The sequence below is a fragment of the Uncinocarpus reesii genome, genomic scaffold (genome assembly GCF_000003515.1).
Source record: "Uncinocarpus reesii 1704 scaffold_2 genomic scaffold, whole genome shotgun sequence".
In the NCBI taxonomy this organism is placed as follows: domain Eukaryota; kingdom Fungi; phylum Ascomycota; class Eurotiomycetes; order Onygenales; family Onygenaceae; genus Uncinocarpus; species Uncinocarpus reesii.
The window spans coordinates 3,131,757-3,152,846 of record NW_003052499.1 but is presented as its reverse complement, the minus strand read 5'-3'; the positions used below and the strand labels follow the sequence as shown (position 1 = coordinate 3,152,846).

Here is a 21,090-nt window from a genome sequence, read left to right as displayed (position 1 = left end):
ATACTCTGAGGACATGGTTGCCCGTTCCCTCAAGAGGCCAGCCGCAAGTCGCTTTGTTAACTCCGGCCCCTCGATGTAACTCCGCTGTTCTCGAATGGTCCCGGCAGCGCGATCACGGTGTCACGATGGCCACTGGCATCTCCCGGAGCCCCCCATGTGCGCTCTTCCATTGGCGCCCGCAGTCCCAACGGCAGCCTCCGACGGGCTGGAACGCAGCGTTGTCTCGCGCGGTGTTCGAGACGCGGCAGATCTGCCAACGGGGCGGAATCGAGCGATGCCAAGCCCGGGGGTCCAGACTCCACGCCGCCCGCGCTCTTCACGTGGGAGTTTGCCTTCTTTGTGTGGCCTAGTGCGGTGGGGGTCCAGCGCCGCTTATTCATCGGGCGCCTGATTGGCCTGCGGGGGCGATCGTAAGCCTTCCCACTTCTGGCGCGTCGGAAGTTGCTTTTTGCGCCTCTTTTTTCGCCCCCTCAATGTTCTGGAATTTCTTTGAGCGAAACCGCTTGCTGGGGTGTTTCTTGGAAGCTTGTTGCGCAGTGATCGACGAGCAGGAATTGGAGTCACTCCTCGTTAACGACCGACCCCAACGTCAGCTGCTGTCACCGTAGGATATAATAATAATCACAATGCCGTCGTGGACTTATTAGCCAATTTCTCGAAACGCTGGCAAACTCGTATATGCTAGCGGTTGATCCGGCCTTCAGCAAATTGCAGACAGTCTGTTTGGGTGTGATAAACCTTATTGTTTTCGGGGATCAAGCCTGTTGCCGTTCCTACATATTTTCAACTGTTGTCCCGAGATTCTCGAGTTCACCGCTTCCTCTTTGCGTCCTTTTTTCCCCCCTTATTCTCCCTTCGGACCAACGGTTGGTGCTGGAGTGTAACCCAGTTGCTTTCTTTGACGTGTTTGGCACTGTACGGTGCGTCAATTGGTGGCTTGAAGAGGTCGCTCCGTTGTCCAGAAGGGCCCTTTCGATTCGCTTCGAGCTTTCCCCGTGGAAGCATTCTGCTCATTAACAACACTTGACGAACTTCACATCCCCCCAACGTCTTCTCTTCTTTTTATTTTCTTCGCTCTGCTACCCGTCGACGTCCCTTCAAGCTTTGCGTTTTTCTCTTCTTCAGATACCCGCCAAAGCTTTTCCATTCAGTCGTTTCAGCTCTTGGTTCTCTCATATCACTTCACTCTCAATAAAATGGCGCCAGTCAGACAGAGAAAGGTTGCCATTGTAGGAAGCCGTGCTGTGGGTATGTTTATAACCGCCTCCACCATCTGGGGCTCACGCATAGTCCCGCCATTTGATGAACTCGAGATGCTGACGTTGACATCTCTGCAGGCAAATCCTCCCTCACAGTTCGTTTCGTGGAAGGGACCTTTGTCGAAAACTATTATCCCACCATAGAGAATACCTTCAATCGACTTATCACTTACAAAGGTCAAGATTACTCTACCGATATCGTCGATACAGCTGGCCAGGACGAATATAGTCTTTTAAACTCAAAGCACTTCATTGGGATCCATGGCTACATGATCGTCTATTCGGTTGCATCTAGACAGTCTTTTGAGATGGTTAGAGTCATCCGCGACAAGATTCTAAATCATCTGGTGAGATATACCTTCATCCAACAATCTCTTTTGTTTTTGTTTGTGATCCAATGCTCCATAGAAGAACTCTGCTAATTGGGTTGTTTGATTTCAGGGTGCTGATTGGGTTCCTCTTGTCTTGGTCGGAAACAAATGTGACTTGCAGCCAGAGATGCGCCAAGTCAGTGTTGAAGAAGGGAAGAAGGCCGCAGAAGAGTTCAATTGTGCTTGGACTGAAGCCAGTGCACGCAATGATTTGAACGTCGCAAGCTCATTTGAGTTGATCATTGCTGAGATTGAAAAATCTCAGAACCCCAACCAGCCAACCGGCGGCAACAAGTGTGTTCTCATGTAAAGCAGCAGCTTCAAGAAAAGGATGGGGCGATGTTCCGCGCGGCACGCAGGAAGGCGTTACCTCCCGAAGAAAAAGCCTCACAACTGTGCGTGATGATGCGTAACTCGGCATATTTGTGCGCTTTGCAATCCTACACAACAAACTGCGGCAAGTATGGGCATCAGCATGGTTCGCGGCCGGTGCCATTCACCCAACCCTTGGAGCTTGTGGCTTGACTCTCTTCTCTTCCCTTATGTTTCTTCCTCCACCTTTTTTTCCCCTTTCGGGCGGCTTTTTATGATTCTTTAATGATAGCATGCTTCTACCTTCCTGGCACTTGGGCAACATGATAGACCAGCGTTAGAGCGGCACAGGGCTGTGTGGCATGGGTTTTCTTTTGACTCTGCATATTCTGCTTTTGTATTTTTTCAGATGAGCCTTTCCTACTAATCAGGGGTTGGGGTGATGAGGATGGTCATTCTGTTATTTGGGGATGTTTTGATGACGTGCAATGAATTAGCCAGCATACATACATTAATTATTAATAATGCTATTATCTTTGTTTCTTTCTTTGCTGATGATGGGCTGTCAAGTCCCAAGCTGCATATGCAGCCTGTTGACAACAGGGGCGTTTGCATTAACCACACGCACTGATAAACAATTGCAACGCCCAATCTGCCCTCACCCCCTCTAGTTTGCATCCAAGACAAACATGTTTGCATTGGAGAAATCGTTACTCCTCCACAGTCGAGGAGCACCCTGGATGCTATCGCTCAAGCAGAACATCTTCCTTCTTCTCCGCGTGGCTCGGGTACTCGTTCACTCCACATCCATCTAGTTTGGGTTCATTTCTCCAAGCCACCATGCTTGATATCGCAGATCTAGTCGCCGACCGCGGCGGTAATCCGAAGAGAGTCAAGGAGAGTCAACGCCGACGATTTGCTTCAGAGGATCTGGTCGATGAGGTGATTGGTTTATACGAAGATGCTCGTCGCAGTATGTTCTCAAATAGCGGTCCAATATGTTGTCTTTTCCTCCGTCTAATACGTGACGATAGCACGTTACGATGCTTCACAAATCGGCTCAAAAATCAACATCCTCCAAAAGGAGATTGGAATGAAGAAAAAGGTTCGTGCACTGCGAGTGAATATGCCACAGTCTCTATGACTGAGTTCATGTCAATCGAAAGCTAACGGGGTGTTCTTTAGAACAAAGAAGATGCCTCCGAGCTATTAGCGCAAAAGTTGAAGTTGGAGCAGGACAAGAAGGCGCAGGAGGATTTGGCCCTTGAGAAAGAGAAGCTCAGGGATCGAAAGTTGAAAACAATTGGCAACTACGTTCACGATTCGGTTCCAATTAGCAACAATGAGGTTAGTAGCGTCATGCAAGCGCTCTGTTTCTGTTGAGTTGAAAAGGCTGACCGGGATCAAATAGGACGATAATGCTATTATCAAAACATGGGCACCAGAAGGAACAAAGGTCGAAAAGCGGGATTGTTTGTCACATCATGAAGTTCTTACTCGACTAGATGGCTACGACCCGGAGCGAGGTGTCAAAATCGTTGGTCACCGGGGATTCTGTCTGACAGGCTACGGTCTTTTCCTCAATCTTGCTCTCGTCAACTACGGCCTAGAGTTTTTATTTCAGAAGGGATACAAACCGAACCAGCCGCCGTTCTTTATGCTTCGGGAATATATGGCGAAAACGGCACAGCTGGAGCAGTTCGATGAAGAGCTCTATAAAGTCACGGAAAGTGAGGATAAAAGCACAGATAAGTACCTGATCGCCACTTCAGAGCAACCGTTGTCTGCTTTGCACGATGGAGAATGGCTACAGGATAAGGACCTTCCTATTAAGTATGGTTTTCTTGCATTTCCGCACTCTCCAACTTGCTTGGCTGGTTATAGATCCGGTTTTCTATTATAGTTGCTTACCAAGTTATAGATATGCTGGGTACAGTACGTGCTTCCGAAAGGAGGCTGGCTCTCACGGAAAAGATGCCTGGGGCATTTTTCGTGTTCATCAATTCGAAAAGGTAAGTATATCAATCGAAATCGTATAATATAAATACCAACTTTAACTTTGCTTAATAGATAGAGCAATTTGTTTTAACGAAACCCGAAGACTCTTGGAAAGCATTCGACGATATGATTGCAACCTCAGAAGAATTCTACCAATCTCTTGGTCTCCCTTATCAGATCATCTCAATCGTTTCTGGCGCTTTAAACAATGCAGCATCCAAAAAGTGGGATTTAGAAGCCTGGTTTCCGTTCCAGGGCGAATATAAGGAACTTGTATCCTGTTCAAATTGCACTGACTACCAATCACGAGAATTGGATATTCGCTACGGCCCGAAAAAGACTACGGACACTAAAAAGGCATATGTTCACGCCCTCAATGCTACACTGTGTGCCACAGAAAGAGCGTTGTGCTGTGTCCTTGAGAACTACCAACAGGAAGATGTAAGCAAAATGAACTAGTCGAAGCTTCCATAGGCTGACGGTCTTGAAACCACAGGGAATTATCGTGCCAGAAGTCCTTCGCAAGTACATTCCCGGCCAACCCGAATTTCTCCCGTACACGAAGGAACTTCCTAAAGATACCACCTCCCAAAAGGCCAAATCCAAGGTCAAACCTAAAGCCGACAAGCAAGAGGTGGTAAAGACCATGGAAAACCTCAAGGTTTGAATTGAGAACCACGTTGACTTTAAGATTCTTTTTAAATTCTCCCGTTCTACTTTGAAAACAGTATCTCAGCCCCCCCAATTCCTGGATCTTTCTTTCTATGATATACCAGGAGTTATTTGCGGAAGTAGATCCATATATAAGAGTGTAGTACTGTAGAATTGCCGTAGATTCCATAAAAAACGGATATCCATCTTGAGGACTGACTCATAATATCATTTTCCGTGGTGCGTGTGTGCAAGGCCAAATGATGCAATTATCTAGTCTCCGAAAAGCTACGGGCCCAACACCAGTCAAATCACTCATTGTTCTGCAGGATCAAAAATAACTGCAGAGTCATAGCCCATGCATATGCGCCATAACCCACTGTTATAAATCTTCTTCTTACTTGTTCTTCTCTCTCTTTTCCTCCTCCCATGTACCCTTATCGTCGTGAGAGCGGCAGCATGGCGACCGCCGCAAGAGACATCTCCAACCCCAACGACCTTGCCCGTCAAGTCTCCCGCAGCATGAGCTTTTCCACACCCTCCAACGCTCCCCTTCAGTCTCCACCGTCGAGCTTCGGAGCTAGTGGCACGACGTTTGCTAGCCGTGTCCCAGCGCCGTTTCCATTGAAACAATTGAAGCCCTTTGCGACGCAGGACATCAAAATCTTGTTGTTGGAGAATGTAAACCAGACGGGCAGGGATATCCTCAAGGAGCAGGGGTATCAGGTGGAGTTCTACAAGTCTTCCTTGCCGGAAGATGAATTGATTGAGAAGATCAGGTTCGTGCTCTGGGGGAGAGATTTTTTGGGGCTATTAAGCATTCCTTTTACCTCCATGATTTTCGTGATGGAGAAGATTTTTTTTTCTCTCTTGCTTTGGAACTTGGATAACTAGAGCTGACTCACTCCTGTCAACTTCTATAGAGAGGTGCATGTTATTGGCATACGATCCAAGACAAAGCTCACTGCCAGGGTGCTCCGAGAGGCAAAGAATCTCATCGTCATTGGATGCTTCTGTATCGGCACGAACCAAGTCGACCTCCAATACGCCGCTGACCATGGCATTGCCGTGTTCAATTCCCCTTTCAGCAACTCACGTAGTGTCGCGGAATTGGTGATTGCGGAGATTATTTCCCTCGCTCGCCAGCTATGTGACCGCTCCATGGAACTTCACAATGGAATGTGGCAAAAAGTGAGCAATAGATGTTGGGAGGTTCGAGGGAAGACGCTTGGTTAGTAAATGATGCCTACGCTGCTGTATCTCAAAAATTTATTCTAATGCTCGTACGCTTCAGGTATAATTGGATATGGCCACATTGGATCTCAGCTATCAGTCCTCGCCGAAGCGATGGGTATGTCAGTCATTTATTACGACGTCGTCAATCTCATGGCCATGGGAACTGCTCGTCAAGTCGCAACACTGGAAGATCTTCTCAAAGGCGCAGATTTCGTCACCTTGCACGTCCCTGAGCTCCCTGAAACCAAGAACATGATCAGCACGGCTCAATTCGAGCACATGAAAGATGGGAGCTATCTCATCAACGCTAGTCGTGGCAGCGTCGTGGATATTCCCGCCCTTATCCAAGCAATGCGTTCTGGTAAGGTTGCTGGTGCGGCCCTTGATGTGTATCCTAGTGAACCAGCTGGCAACGGAGATTACTTCAATAAGCAGCTGAATAACTGGGCGGAGGACCTAAGATCATTGAAGAACCTTATACTTACCCCACATATTGGTGGAAGCACTGAAGAAGCCCAAAGTGCCATCGGCATCGAAGTCGGGCATGCCTTGGTACGCTATGTGAATGAAGGGACAACTTTGGGCGCTGTCAACTTGCCAGAGGTCGCTCTGCGCTCGTTGACTATGGACGAACCAAACCATGCTCGAGTAAGCTGCACTTCGAACAAAATCATTGCTTGAGCGTTATGCTTATACCCAATTCTAGGTCATTTTCATCCATCGCAACGTACCCGGCGTTTTGAGAAAAGGTAATCTTGTCCCCATATTGGCAGAAAATGTGGCCATTGCTAATCCAAATTACTAGTCAACGAGATCCTCGGAAACCACAACGTTGACAAACAGATGACCGATAGTCGCGGCGATGTATGTACTATTGACTACGTACATTACTTTTTGGAATGTTAATGAAACTAACCACGATGTTGATTAAGGTCGCCTACCTAATGGCTGATATTAGCGACGTCGATTCATCAGAGATCAAAGATCTATACGAACAATTAGAGACCTTATCCTGTACGTGATATAGGCTGCCTTATTACTGCTGTTTTCTCGCGATCAAAGTCACTAACATTATTGCCCATTAGCTCGAATATTGACGCGTGTCTTATTTTAACGATTATGCCGGAGGAAAAATAGCTACCTTTTCAACAGGTACACACATGGACGGTCAGGTTAAAAAATATTTGCTTATTGGCGTTCTTTCAACACTACTGGGATAGAGACGCGGTCAGGTATAATGACTCTATGGATATGCACTTTTAACTCACATATATGGCTTCGAAAGCGGTTTCTTTCGTTAATGAACTTGATTGTCTTTCTTACATGCAACTAAAATACATGGTCGAACATGGTCGGCTGCTACTTATGGCCGCACGACGTAGAAAAGTCAATCGCCAAACTAGGGCCACATCCGTTCCTATGAGTGCTCGAGAAACATTTTAGACAAATCATAACCCTTGGAATCTTTGGATATCTCTATGCGCCACCTAAATGCAAGACAAGTCATGGTCATATCCAGCCTTAGCTCTCCAACGCGAAAATGCATCAAACGAAATATAAAACAAGGCGGAAAAGGAAACAAAAAGGCGCGTAAATGGAACGGAAATCGATTCTATAAAGATTTAGCGTCTGTAAATGTTATGCGTATCGCTGTCTCCCGTGCGGCTCCGGGGCCTATCGGGGCTCCTGCTTCGGCTAGGGCGATAAAACCGATCTCCACGAGAGTCTGGACGTGGCCGGCTATCGAGGTTGTCTCTTCGCGGGATAGCGTTAGAATCTTCGCCATACTTGGGGACGTAGGAGTCGCAACCGCGCGGATCTCGACGCTCAGCACCACGCCAGGCCGCGGTATTCGATCTCCCCTGAGGTAGTTGACCCTGTGGTCTCCCAGCATCACGTGCTCGGGAGGGTAGCTCGTCTGACGCTTGTCTCTTATGGCCACGGGTTGAATCTGGAAATGCTCCTCGAGGGACACCATTGCGTGCAGCACTTGGTATTCTGCTACTTGGCTTTGTGTCAAGTGGAGCCCTTACCCCTGAACCGGAGGTCCATTCACCGTTGGCACCCATTCCCACGGAGCCACCTGCAGGAGCTGGTGGCATGGCCTTTTGCCCACGAAACTTCCTTCTATCAAGTTCATGTGAATCTTCGAATTGAGGTAAGTCGCCAGGGCGGGCAGGATGAGGTGGGTTAAGAAAATAAGGGTGTTTTAGTGCATCGAACGCATTGATTCGCTTGCGCCAGTCAAGTTTTAGGAGTTCAGAGAGCAATGATATCACCCCGGGCCCTTGCCTATTCAAAATTAATACGGGGAACAAAAAATCACTTACGGTGGATACTCACTCTCTGAAAACGGTCGAGAGATTGCCTTGTTTAGAACCCCAGCTCTTCACGCCATTGCAGCCGGGGAGAGCGCTCCAGCCTGGCATATTTTCCTCTGTGGGGGAGCCGACCAGGCTGAATATTAACTGTGCTTGATTCAAATCACTGCTTCCGGCAAGAATAGGCTTTCCTTTAAACATCTCACCGAAGACGCATCTCCATGCCGTTAGTGAGTAATGAAGATTAAAGTCACATGGGGGATCTTACCCTGCGCCCCACATATCGATGGCCGTCGTATACCGTCGGAGTTGAAGTAATAACTCGGGAGGGCGATACCATCTGGTGACAACAAGAGAAGTATAATCTCGCACAGCTTCTCCTCCGCCTTTTCCGGGTGTAGGGGGAGGACCATCATATGGCCTTGCGAGACCAAAATCCGCAATTTGAAGGATTCCTTTGTTACTTATCAGAAGGTTGGCCGCTTATATAGCAGTTAGTACTATAGCCATGGATCAACCACTGGAGTAGCTGCCTAACCTTTCATATCGCGGTGAAGGATATTACTCTAGACGATCGTTAGCGCCGCAGTTTCAAGGCTTTCTACTTATTACTTGTCATACTTGATGAAGATATCGTAACCCCTCCAGAAGCTGTAGCATATAGCATTTAATCTGCGGCTCGGTAAGGTGTACGTTGGGATTCTCCAAAAGGCCAGCCAAGTCATGTTCCATGTACGGAGTCACCATGTACATTGATGGCTTTTTCCGACCTTCACCTGCAAGTGGCTTAGATTCAGGGCTTATGCTCGCAAACATGAGCTTCACCACAAACCTCTACTCCGCTCTACCGCCATTTCCTCCAACTGTATTATATTGGTGTGCGATAGCACTTTGAGAAGCTTTATTTCGCGTAAAGCGGTGATGGGAAACTAACAGCCAGGCTTCTGTTAGATATGAGTCCGCAAGGAAAATAGCCATATCCTTAGCTTACCCCATCCTTTTCATTGTGCAATAATATTTTCTTCAGTGCAACGATGGATCCGGATTGTTTCGAGCGAGCCTTGTACACCTCGCTGCGTCGAAACGATTGAGATTAGTTACTGCAGCGATTCGCAATAGATGAGGTTGGCATACCCAAATGTTCCCTCTCCTAGCTTCCCTAGAAAATCATATTCACGAATCGATGAACAGCCTTTGAAACGCGGCCGCCCTTCATCGTCACGCTCTAACGGGATTTTCGACTCGGGCGACGGCACGGACGAAGCCATCTGGATAGTATAAGTTTAAGTGACCGAAAACATGCGGTATCTTGAGAACTCCGGAAGAAATGAATGCGTCGCACTCCACGGGGTTGGGCGGGTGGCACTTCGGAATGGCGGGCTCTCCAGGTGACGATCGCGGCTCATCCAGATGGATTCCCACAGGCAGCAAGCTAGCTGTGACTATTTGGCAAAACTTGCTTGCGCAAAACTTATTCCCATAAGAGCAACGGCCTAACGGCGGTAAACCTCGTAACAGAACGTAGCGGAGTGATCGGTGTTGAAATCAAGAGAGGCCGGTGCCAGACAAGAGAGCTCGCGAACCCCAACTAGCAAGTCAGCAAACAATCGGCGAAATGGCCTGCGTGCTATTTATAGGCCTCAATAGAAAACAAATGCTTTAGAAGGTTGAAATGTAGTTGCTGGAAGACGAGCTTCAGCCGATGAAGCTCATCCATGCCCGTCCAACTACACGCTGAGTCAGCCCGGCGAAACCTTCATCCCCTCCGCCGCCTTTGACCAGGCGTGAATTCGACATCACCGCTGTCTCGCTGACTCGAACAGATCAGATTGCCATCTTGGGCCCCGGTCATATCAATTGAGGTTTGTGCTGTGAGCTTTTTATCGCCTGAGTACTACGCCGTGCTAACTATGTCTTTGGCGCCAGGAATCCTCTGCGGACCCGAGCCGATTCACCGAGCACAATGGCCGGTAAACACCCAATCCAGGTGCCGCCAGCCAGGCCACTATACAAGTTCGCTGCAACTGCCCTTGGTGCTAGCATGTGGTTTTTCGTATGTTCAATCGCATCCTTTTTAGCATAGAAACCGGCGCTGGGACGTTTCCCCCGAATCCTACCACCCCATCTAACCATGGCCATAGCTGTTTTATCGCGCGAAAAAAGACGGCCCTGCCCTTCTGGGGTGGAAGCACCCATGGGACCACTGAAAACGCCTTGTTGAACCTAATAGAAAGTCGTCTTTTTCGATTGGTTGTGGAACTCCGCCAAATATGCATATACTGAGAGGGGAAAGGAGCTCGGCAAGAAGTTTTATTCTGCTATTACCTCTCAACGTCGTTTAACTCGGTCCGGTGCGAGCATGGGAAATCTGAACCTGTGCGTTGCTTTGTTAGCCGATCTTGTGTATCAATACGATTTATACAATCGAGCTTTACTTTTTTGCGAATATCACGAAAGTTTTATATTGCGGCTTCATTTTTGCTTTTGTTGTTCGATGAACTGGTAAAAGTAATCCTTTCAGACTGGGAGAAGCTCTGGTCTTGTCCCCCTGCACTTAAATGAAATCACAGGGAAACTTGCTATTTTTCTTTCCTTTAGCCAACATTGAATGCTTGGGAGTTGCATGCATGACACTGTGTCCCAACGTAAACGAACATTAGGGAGACATGATACAAAATGTTACAAAATCATCCAGAGATGCTCAAGTCTAGTCAACTAGGTCATCTGCTCCTCCAACAACACCTTGTATCGTCGTCGCTGCTTTCTTTTTCCGGGACGGCACACTCGGTATATACGGCCGATCAGCCGAGAGAATTCCGGGAAAAGGTGTCGCTCCGAAATATAGGCAAGTCCAAATCCTCCAATTGCCAGCGCTACAAGCCAATTCTTGAATGAAGTCGACATGTAGGTGAGTTGCATCAAACGAAAGAGCCAGTCGGCAGGTTGAAAAAGCATGTAAGACGACACTAGAAGAGTTACAATTATGGTGACAACAAACGGAACTGCAAGGAAATTAGCTATGAAGGAACACACCAAACGCGTTAGTTCAAACCTACCATTTGAGGTCATTGGTTGTCGGAAGGGCCGCCCAACGCTTAATACGAGCCCTGAGAATATGTACTGGTAGCAAGAAACCAAGAATAGCGCGGTGTTCTGCGAATTTTCTATGCTGGTATCCTTTAAATTGAGCTTGGGTGGTTTATACCTATATCAAAAGTCAGTCTTGCTGGTAATAAACTATGTTTTTGAAGGCTGTACCATTCTTGGCCCTGAACAGTTTCGAAAGCCGTAAGCTGGACAAGGATACATATCACGATTTGACCCAAAAGCGGCGTCAAAACCTTCCGAGAAACAAGATTCGCAGTAGGGCGTTTTCGACAAAGTTTCGAGTAAGGTCCAATCCATCCCACTAGTCGAGAACGATTAGGATTGCTCTCGTGGAAAATAAATAGAAAAACTCACTAAAAATTGCGATGGGTAAAATAAGAGCAAGGTCGATATAAAGAAACTGTAAGCGTTAGCAAGTCCCTATCATACTGGTTTGTTATTCGGTCCCTTACCTGAAAGTCGCCGAGATTCGAAGCAGATGCGTATAGAAAGCTTACTGAGGTAAACTGAATGGCAGAATAAAGACTCATAAACTTGAAACAACAGAAGCTGGTGACAAGTGCGGCTCTTCCTTCTCTAGACCAACCAATAAGCATCAAATATAATCTGAACTGGCAGGCACATACCTTATAAGTTTTGGGACACACGATATATCGAAAATCCTGCTGGTGAACGGCGCAGCTACGGAAGCCTCAGCCTCTGACAGTGAAATACCGACATCCGCTGCTTTTAAGGCCCCGCAATCGTTGGCACCATCTCCGCAGAATCCGCAAACATAATCAAGGGACTGTAGCTTTTCGACGAGCTCATGCTTCTCATCCGGTGACATGCGCGCAAAAACTTGCCCGTAAACCAACATCTACGGTATCTTAGCAATTGTTTCAAATAATTAAGGTCAATTTACCTTATCCAACACCTCTTTGGAGCCATAGTCCACCACCCACCGGAACACGTCTCCAGTTACCGCAATAGAGTACTTCATCTTATTATAATTATGATATGGAATTGAAAGGTCAGGCGTGGTAGGGCGCGGAAGTGGCTGGCCACCGTTAGATTTGAGGTGGAAATATTCCAGAGGAGACTTACTGTGAGAGTATACTCGTCAAGCTGGTAATCCGGATTGTCTGTACTTTCCCAGCGTAGACGAGATCTTGGATCATACGCATTTCCTAGGCAGATATTAAGCAACAGATCGCGACGAAGAGACAATTTACATACCTTCAGCGAAGTACGGGACAAAACACTGGGCGGCTTGACCTATGAACTCAGATTCGCGAGCGACACTTATCGCAGTAAGGATATTATCACCTGTACACATGACATTTCGGATTCCAGCAGTGGACAATTCTTTTATAACACCAGCGGTGCTCGGTTTGAGCTTATTTTCGAACACAATAAAGCCAATGAAAGTCAGGTCGGATTCAGCCTCTGACCGGGTGATTTTCAGAACGCCATTGCCACTGAGATTGGGAATATGCTTCGTTGCGCAGGCAATTACTCGATACCCACGATGAGTATAAAAATTCAAAAGCTCGGTAAAATCGGGAGGTACTAATACAACAGTGAGTAACATGGTAAATCTACTATTTTGGAGCACTGACAAGATTTTAGGACACAGATATCTTTCAAGGATTCTGGTGCCCCTTTCACGAACACGGTAACCCCTGTATTGCTAGGTTCCCGCACTACGACACTGGACCGCCGAAGTTGCGAAACGAACTCGAAGGTTCGTATGACGGCCAGTTCGGTTGGGAGGTGCTGGGGAAAAATTCATTATTAGTTACGTTAAAAGGTGCAATTGACATGGGCAACGTACAGTTCCCTCCTCGGGGTCACCAGGCGTCAAAGTTGGAGGTGCGCGTGCTATGGACGGAGAATAAGTTTCGAGTTCGTCAGCATCCGAAAAATTGTGATTCCCTTCTTCATATGACCAATTTGTGAATTCAAACATTTTCACGTCAAGCGGGTCCCCTATTAGTTCGCCATCGACGATTTTCAAAGAGTGGCAGGTTGCCATCGTGTAAAGAATGGCAGCGTTGGAATGATAATCAATGGTCGGGTCTCTCTCGTACAATGGATACGGAAGGATTGCGTGAGAGTCTGCCAGTAAGTCACTGAATCTATGATGCGCCAGTATCGTCAGCACAGATATAGCACTAGACAAGATCCGAACTCTGACCTGAAATCTTGATTAACGAGCCTGACACCTAGAACGTCAAGACCGTCTTCAGTAAGGGTCCCTGTCTTGTCGAAGCAGACAACGTCAAGCTTCCCAGCAACGTTGACTCTACTGAATGTTAATGGTTGGACTTGAGATGCATACAAAGTCTCTCACCTCTGGGGACTAATACAAAAGATCTGCTGTTTCTTTAGCCTCGAAAGAGCAAAATTCGTTCCAATCGTCAGTGTCGCAGGGAGAGCTGGCGGCACCACAATAGTGATGAGATCCAAAGCTCGGACGATAATAGTATGCCACGCGATCTTTCAAGCATCAGTCATAATGAACGATTCAGGACTACTGTTCAACTTACCCCTAGGCGAATGAAATTCACAAACGACGCTATGAAACCCAACCCAGCCACCATTCCCATAACTGAGATGTACCGGAACGAATCTCTATAAAATTTGAAACCAGATGGCTTGGGAAATAGCATCGACCGGACTAGAGCGCCTTTGGTTGTATTGAAACCAGTCCTTACCACCATAGCCAGTGCGGCAGCTTCGTCGACTTCTAAGTCCTGGGGCCTTCTCGCGCGTATTATTCTAGTACCACAAAATAGAAAATGGCGGGCAACGGAAGGCGGGATAGATGGCGCATCCAGGTTTAAAGACGCAAGCGAATCATTTGTAGCGGGTAGTTTGGAAACCGGAACAGATTCTCCTATTCTGGTTCAGACAATTTCGCGAATAAAGCAAATAGAAAACCTACCGGTAAGCATGCTCTCATTAACAATACAGTCTCCTGACAGTAATAGGCTATCGCAAGGTACCTGTGTTAGCGAGGGGTCGGAGATTTCATACACATCCCCAGGAACCAATTCAGTTGAAGGAATTGGTCTCCCTAAGTAACATACGTTAGCAAGGATACTTGAACGAGGAGTTACTGTAGTTAATCAAGACGGCGCCAGTGGAAGCTCACAAAACCCGCTTCTTAAAACTCTTACATCGCATTCAAAAAGCGATATTTCCCGCAAACGGTCCATTGTCTTGAAGAACTTAGCATCTTTCCTCAGAGATCAGGTTGAATTCGCTACATACTGATTTCGTTTCAATCGTCGTAGCCGCAATGCTGAAGACTGAAATGAGAAAGATACACGCCGCATAGTAATAGTATTCATCCATCGACCAAAGCAGTAAACTTGCAACTTGAAATATATAAAAAGGATGGAAAGCCTGCATCCTTTTCAGCAACGTTAACTTGAAGCACCGGAAAATGTACTTACTTCGTCAATCATAATCTGGGGGATAGACTTTTGTTTGATATCAATGATATTTTGGCCAAATACTTGCTCTCGACTATCTCTTTCATCTGCATCTAATCCTTCTCTTACAGACTTAATATTAATCCAATTTGGATCTTTCCAATCGCCGGTGTGCATGAATTTATCTTCCAGGGGTTGGTAGCAGAAGCGGATATAACGGTAGTCCACGAAGCGGAGATAGGGCAATACCGGATCATTATCTTCGTCAAAGTTGGGAGCCTCGATCTCTTTACAGGAAGCTCCAAATACCGTGGACAATGGGCGGTCATATCTTACGTCTGCGACAGCTTCGACGGTAAATTGGCCCCATTGGTTCTATGAGTAAAACGTGAGTTTTGGCCAAATACTTAACTTGGAGCAGCTGCCCACCTCGATTGCGACCCACTGGCACCGATGCAGAGGTTCAGGGTATCCAACCAGCTTAATGCGCCATCGAGGAAGCCATCTGAACACCAGATAGCCTAAGCCACCTGTTAAGACGCATATGATGACATAAATCGTGAAGCCTGTTATACTTGTAGAGAACCCAGCAATTACGGCAGTCAAATCCTCAGTGACAATGTAAACCTTCTGGCTAACAGTCTCTCCCGAGGGTGGCTCTGTATAGTCGCTTCGACGAGAAGTTTCTCGTCGCAAGAGCGGGTGTTCTACTGAGCTTCTTGAGCGTGAGCCGTCCAGAAGGCTTAAAGGGCTTCTTGGCATATCCATGTCAATATCCTGGTCTCCGAAGAAACCATCTTCTAGCTCACTTTCATCTACTATGGCCTCCTCATCGATCCAATCGGGGGTTTCCGTGCTCTCCTGAAAATACGTGAAGCTAACGGTTGAGTCGCGACGTGAACGACGGCGAACGAAGGAAGCTATGCTGGAAGGAACGCTTTCGGACACAGGGCCAGCATAAACCTGCGTGAGTTGGTTAGCCCTCGAAGGTTCCCTCGCCCTCTCTCTTGCACCATGCAATGGATCTTGCCTCGTCTTGGGCCATTTCAACGTCCGATACTATACTCATGCTTCTGGAAAAAGGTTAGACCAGGGATCAAAGACCTCGTAAATTTCGTACTTAGCTACCTGCTTCTGGTCGAGCCAACCCGACGTATAGGCGCATGATGGTAAGCTTCATCATGGTCTTCCGCTAAGGAGTAATCGTCTGGCTCATCCATTGTTCGAGCTTACAACGGATCTGTTTTGGTTTCTGAATAAATAAATGTAAAGCGCAAAAAGCGCTATCTAAATGCGGATTCCATTCCACTAGAAAACGGCTTTGAATATGAGGTTGACTGAAGACGCGATGTGTCGTCACGAGCACCGTGTTCCATGAACGGCACAAGGAATCGATAAGCTTCCCAGACAGGAATCCGACTCTTGGCACTATGTTATCTTATCAGCACGTGACCGCATCTAGCTTCATCTTATCTTATCATGCATCTATATATCACAGAGCACGGAGTGAATATGAATAGGTAATAAGGCCTGTAGGAAGTATTCATTATGCCGGAGGCGAATAGAGCTTATAAAGGGTCCGATAACTGTGTAACTAGTGAAATATAAAAATAGCGATAAAGATTGGCCAAGAACTTGGTGCTTGCTTATCCCCATATCTGCAATTCCCCTCATATGAAATTCGCAAAAGCAATGGAAAGAAAAAAGAGCGTAGAAATAAAATAACCTGCAACGCTGAGCCTTGTTGTTAAAAAATAATGGCGGTTCCATCACGCTTGAATGATCCGGTTGCGCAACCCAAAATAGTTATTGCGACATCCCTAAATTAGATTGGACAGGTCTCCTTTAATTCAACTTCTGAGCAAAGCTCTGGAGAAATTCCATGAGGATTATCACACAGCGTATTACATTGAGTATTTTCGGGGACGAAAACGAGATGCCGGTAGTTATCCCATGGCAGGCGGAAATGCTTTGTGGTATCGCTCCCTGCAGCATTCGCCTTGAAGCCGGCTCGGCAAGCGCAATGAAATTTCCCTCCTGTGGAGATACAAGATGTGCTAATATCACACTTGTTGAGGCCAGCAACTGGATTGCACACCCCACATTCCACGTTTTCCTTCGGCGGACAAAAGTTGATACCCTTCCAAGGAGCGCATTCCGTGCTATAAATATCACAAAGAGCATCGTAATCTCCCTGTGTCGGGGTAGTCGAGGGGCTGATAATACATCCTGGCTTGCTTCTCAGAACACTGCTCGCACTATAATGCATCACGCTTTTGCAGTCATAATCCCCATATTTATTGAATCGACTGCTTGGGGCGATGTCATAGTTATGCCAATCGCCACAGCATCTGTCTGTGCTTCCAGTGCAACAAGCAGGATAAGACGGATCCGGACAGCCATCGATCGTCCACGGTGAATAGCTCGCGCAGTCTATAGTGATATGTTCTTCCCTATCAGGTCTCTGATGCTCATGCATCAACCCCAGAGCGTGGCCGAATTCATGAATAGCGGTGCTGAGATCCTGCCCGCAACTTCGTCCACCCGACCCACTCAACCACTGTAGGTTCATCCGCCTACCCTTTTTACCCCAAGCCCATGCAACGACTGACCAGCACCAATATGATTCCGGATCGTGTTTGGTGATGGTCAAGATGCCCTCGCTTTCGGGATCGTGCGCGCTCGGCGGCATTTCTTTGAAAATAAGATATGGGGCGCCTTTGAGCCACTCTTTTATTGCTGTATCAACAACACCCTGTAGTAATTCTCTCGTCTCGCACGAATCATATTTATATACGAGAGTTGCAGTGGGCCATGCGCGGGAAGGTCTCACTCCAAGACCTCTGCGAACAGGTTGCGGATCTGTTCGGTTATTAACCCAGTCAAGGAGAAGAGACTCTGGGCCAAAGCTCAGATCGTCATTGAATAGCACATCTCGAGCAGCTGATAGAGTGTACGTAATGCGCTCACGAATCCCCGTGTGTGGGTCGACAAAGGACACGGTAGTGTAGTTGGCAGTCCGTGGTCGACGGGTGTCGGTGAGGAATGGGTGGCCTTTAGGGTATTGAACATCTGCAAGGGCGCAGGAGAGAATAACGGCAAGGATAATTGCAGACAGCATAATGCCCATATCACTGCCCTCTGAAAGGATTATGCACGATAAAGGAGCTGTGGCTAAATGCGAAAAGCGATAATGAATGAGTGAAGACCCATCCTTTTATAGACCATCGTCTCCCCTACCGATGGATTGCGACTCAGGCCATTCAGTCTAGGCAGAAGACGCGACTTTGTCCAGAGGCTGAGTCCCATGATGCGCCTTCCAGCTTTCATCAGCAGCTTCGTAGATGCCTATCAGCCCTTTTCGGTTGCGAAAATATTAATGTGCTTCACATATCAAATAATTGGACAATGTAATAAGGTTGAAGTATGAGCTCAATCCTCCCGATTTGCCCTCCAGTAGGGGAGAGCGCTAAGGCTAGCAGGGCTAGCCCGCCAAGCCAGCGGGAAATGGCCTGCAACTCCCCTGCAATTCCAATTGAGTGGTTCGACCGGTCATACTTTGGACGCCTAGCAAGCATATGCAGTTGAAATAGAATTCAGAGCACTGGCATCAGGCTGAAGAGACCGCACCTGTTCTGTTTATTTTTAGCGACGCATTATAGATCACATTCCAAAATCATTGCCATTGGCCCAGGCTACACCGATTGTGGTTGCCCATATGGTCCCCCGATGACTCAACCATGCCCTTATCTTGACAACTCATTAGGTTACCAGAGGGAATGTGGTAGCTTTCGCGTACCACAGCAAAACGCATATAGGTTCCCTTCCGCTCTAATGGTTAGAGCAACAATATGAGAAGCCTGTCAGTATTAGCTTGGTCGAGGGTATACTAGCTCAATGTTTGTGGCTTTAGGCAGGGTTCAAGTGCCATAGTCAATCAAACAAAATATGCAGCCCAGGAGAAGCACAAGAGAAATGCCACCGTGCATGTGGCTTCGGTTCAAAGCCTTGTATTTTGATACACAAATGAGCCGTAGGGAAGTATCAGCATTCATCGAGAATCCATAGATGCACCAAGAGAAACCCGGGCATTCGATTAAAAGGTCCCTTTCCAACGTAGAGACCGTGAACCTTGTCTTATATTGGCTCATGAAAAGAATGGCGCTTCATTAACCCGTAGAGGCAAACTAGTAAAAGCTTCCCAGAAGTATAGAAACAGGATCTTGGTTGCATCATCAATCAAATCCCTATTCAGTCACAGTCCAGTTGGGACAGGGAACATAGGACAATGTGAAGCTGAGCTAACTAATCTGGTGGAAAAGGTTGGTGCTTGATATCTTCCATTTCGTATGAGAGGCGGGTGAAGGCAAGCTTCGGTTCCCATGTTGACATAGAATTTGCGAAAGCCAGCCATTTTAAAGCAGGGAGAGGAAATCTTGACGATATTATGGCCCAGCTGAATGCATGTGCTCATTCACAGAGGATTTCGCGGAGCTCGAAGACATCTGGGGGATGCGATGATTAGTTAGCTAATTATCAGATCAGTCAGATCCAGCAAATCACGGGCGAAAAGCTTAGCTGGCCAATGGCTAGGCAGAATCTGCAGCAATTGAAGGTTCTGAGTGGCCAAATTTTGGCTGGAACTCACAGATGAAACACGTACTCCGTACCCAAAGAACGAAAACACAGTATCAGAATGATTGCCAGAAGGAAGCCGCAGGAGAGTGGAAGCAGTGAAGGTCCAACCTGCAGTTTTGTGAGAAGCCGTTCAAGTTGCGACTGCACAGGCAAGTCTTAGGACATCTTGCTCAGAGGTGTTGCATTTCCACTTGAGCTGAGGCTAATCCGCAACAAGAGGGGCAGAGGGCCAGTGCCAAGCCCGCCTCAACAAAAAAAGGTCGCCCACCAAAGGATTTGAGTCTGAGATAACGTGAACATATAAAATCAAATCTGGGAATCGCGTTTTCTCACTTCTTCTCCAACACAACACCCACCGCCAACATCCACATACCCCGGGTTCTTCATCACGCACAAAATCAAAGATGGCTGAACCAATTCCAAACAAGAAGGCGGATCTCATGGGTGCCCCGTAAGTCACCCATTCATCTTGGTTCGCGATTCTTCAAGAATTCACTTTTTCTGACCGCTTGACCTTGCTCTACAGCACTCCACAGAACACACCTGCCACCGCTGCGCCGATTTCTTCGCGTGCTCAACAGCCTAATATTGCAAGCATCAAGGAAGGTGAGTTTTTTTCGCTGCCTTCACAGCTTGACCCGTTGCAGATTATTTCTGACCTGCATCTAGAGGATCTTACTGCTGCATCTATCTTTGCGCAGAACCCTAAACTCGTCTCCATGATTCAAGGAAAACTTGGTACCCTCATCGGCCGCTCCTCCGGCTACATCGAGTCGCTCCCTGCCAATGTTCGTCGTCGAGTTGCCGGCCTCAAGGGAATTCAAAAGGAACACGCCAAGCTTGAGGCCCAATTCCAGGAAGAAGTTTTACAGTTAGAAAAGAAATATTTCTCCAAATTCAAGCCACTTTATGAGAAACGTTCGACGATCGTCAACGGCCAAGCTGAACCTACCGAAGCAGAAGTTGAAGCTGGAAAATCCAGCGAGGAAGAACAAGATGAGGACAAGAGTGCCGACGACTCTAAGGACGAGTCTGGCGACGTTACCATTGCCGGGATTCCTGAATTCTGGTTATCTGCTATGAAGAATCAGATCTCTCTTGCCGAGATGATTACAGATAGGGACGAAGAGGCCCTTAAGCACCTTATCGACATCCGCATGGAGTACCTTGACCGCCCAGGATTCCGTCTCATCTTTGAATTTGCTGAAAACGAGTTCTTCTCCAACAAAACTATCTCTAAGACTTACTACTACCAAGAGGAGAGTGGCTACGGTGGCGACTTCATCTACAGTCATGCTGAGGGTGAAAAAATCAACTGGAAAGAGAGCAAAGATCTTACTGTCAGGATAGAAAGCAAAAAACAGCGCAACAAGAGTAAGTTACACATTACCCATTTATCATTCTTTTGACATTTGCTGAGCTGACGGAAAATTATAGATACGAAGCAAACCCGTATTGTTAAAGTCACTGCACCCACGGAATCGTTCTTCAACTTCTTTTCGCCACCTAAACCCCCGCGTGACGATGACGAAGAAGTTGCCGATGATATTGAGGAGCGCTTGGAACTTGATTACCAATTGGGTGAGGATATCAAAGAGAAGCTTATTCCTCGTGCTATCGACTGGTTTACCGGGGAGGCCATCCAATTTGAAGAGTACGATGACGCTCTCGAAGAGGACGATTTTGATGACGATGATGACGATGAGGATGATGATGACGATGACGATGACCGAAGATCGGGTGATATTGACGATGAATCTGACGAAGAGGTATG

General features: G+C 47.2%; 8 protein-coding genes across 8 annotated transcripts in view; 5 read left to right on the top strand and 3 right to left on the bottom strand.

The window, feature by feature from the left end:
- Positions 1-1,196: 1,196 nt before the first annotated feature.
- Positions 1,197-1,940, top strand: UREG_04047 (uncharacterized protein; the record flags this gene model as incomplete). The annotated part of the gene is made up of 3 exons (XM_002544484.1): positions 1,197-1,248; positions 1,338-1,606; positions 1,701-1,940. 3 exons carry the CDS (start codon positions 1,197-1,199, stop codon positions 1,938-1,940), a joined length of 561 nt encoding a protein of 186 aa, XP_002544530.1.
- Positions 1,941-2,782: 842 nt separating this feature from the next.
- On the top strand, positions 2,783-4,607 carry UREG_04046 (seryl-tRNA synthetase; the record flags this gene model as incomplete). Its single annotated transcript, XM_002544483.1, has 7 exons — positions 2,783-2,915; positions 2,977-3,047; positions 3,128-3,289; positions 3,354-3,775; positions 3,864-3,954; positions 4,013-4,381; positions 4,437-4,607. 7 exons carry the CDS (start codon positions 2,783-2,785, stop codon positions 4,605-4,607), a joined length of 1,419 nt encoding a protein of 472 aa, XP_002544529.1.
- A 443-nt stretch (positions 4,608-5,050) lies between these two features.
- On the top strand, positions 5,051-7,047 carry UREG_04045 (D-3-phosphoglycerate dehydrogenase 1; the record flags this gene model as incomplete). Its single annotated transcript, XM_002544482.1, has 7 exons — positions 5,051-5,370; positions 5,515-5,822; positions 5,886-6,475; positions 6,534-6,576; positions 6,633-6,691; positions 6,760-6,841; positions 6,980-7,047. The coding sequence occupies 7 exons, from the start codon at positions 5,051-5,053 to the stop codon at positions 7,045-7,047; spliced, it is 1,470 nt and encodes a 489-aa protein (XP_002544528.1).
- A 402-nt stretch (positions 7,048-7,449) lies between these two features.
- Positions 7,450-9,416, bottom strand: UREG_04044 (serine/threonine-protein kinase bur-1; the record flags this gene model as incomplete). Its single annotated transcript, XM_002544481.1, has 6 exons — positions 7,450-8,119; positions 8,171-8,365; positions 8,417-8,630; positions 8,687-8,714; positions 9,140-9,221; positions 9,283-9,416. 6 exons carry the CDS (start codon positions 9,414-9,416, stop codon positions 7,450-7,452), a joined length of 1,323 nt encoding a protein of 440 aa, XP_002544527.1.
- Positions 9,417-10,111: 695 nt separating this feature from the next.
- On the top strand, positions 10,112-10,355 carry UREG_04043 (uncharacterized protein; the record flags this gene model as incomplete). The annotated part of the gene is made up of 2 exons (XM_002544480.1): positions 10,112-10,201; positions 10,290-10,355. The coding sequence occupies 2 exons, from the start codon at positions 10,112-10,114 to the stop codon at positions 10,353-10,355; spliced, it is 156 nt and encodes a 51-aa protein (XP_002544526.1).
- A 508-nt stretch (positions 10,356-10,863) lies between these two features.
- On the bottom strand, positions 10,864-15,898 carry UREG_04042 (P-type ATPase; the record flags this gene model as incomplete). The annotated part of the gene is made up of 19 exons (XM_002544479.1): positions 10,864-11,150; positions 11,205-11,353; positions 11,407-11,557; positions 11,611-11,656; positions 11,709-11,832; positions 11,883-12,115; positions 12,161-12,295; positions 12,343-12,425; positions 12,475-12,807; positions 12,858-13,014; positions 13,073-13,376; positions 13,592-13,737; positions 13,788-14,137; positions 14,186-14,232; positions 14,280-14,317; positions 14,515-14,649; positions 14,700-15,053; positions 15,108-15,641; positions 15,827-15,898. 19 exons carry the CDS (start codon positions 15,896-15,898, stop codon positions 10,864-10,866), a joined length of 3,678 nt encoding a protein of 1,225 aa, XP_002544525.1.
- Positions 15,899-16,503: 605 nt separating this feature from the next.
- Positions 16,504-17,799, bottom strand: UREG_04041 (uncharacterized protein; the record flags this gene model as incomplete). Its single annotated transcript, XM_002544478.1, has 1 exon — positions 16,504-17,799. One exon carries the CDS (start codon positions 17,797-17,799, stop codon positions 16,504-16,506), a length of 1,296 nt encoding a protein of 431 aa, XP_002544524.1.
- Positions 17,800-19,720: 1,921 nt separating this feature from the next.
- The window catches only part of UREG_04040 (uncharacterized protein), a gene marked incomplete at both ends in the record, with an annotated part of 1,599 nt that continues 229 nt past the window's right edge, over positions 19,721-21,090 (top strand). The window contains 4 exons of the mRNA XM_002544477.1: positions 19,721-19,767; positions 19,843-19,922; positions 19,986-20,690; positions 20,754-21,085. Coding sequence (XP_002544523.1) covers positions 19,721-19,767; positions 19,843-19,922; positions 19,986-20,690; positions 20,754-21,085 — 1,164 coding nt within the window. The remainder of the gene's footprint in view (positions 19,768-19,842; positions 19,923-19,985; positions 20,691-20,753; positions 21,086-21,090) is intronic.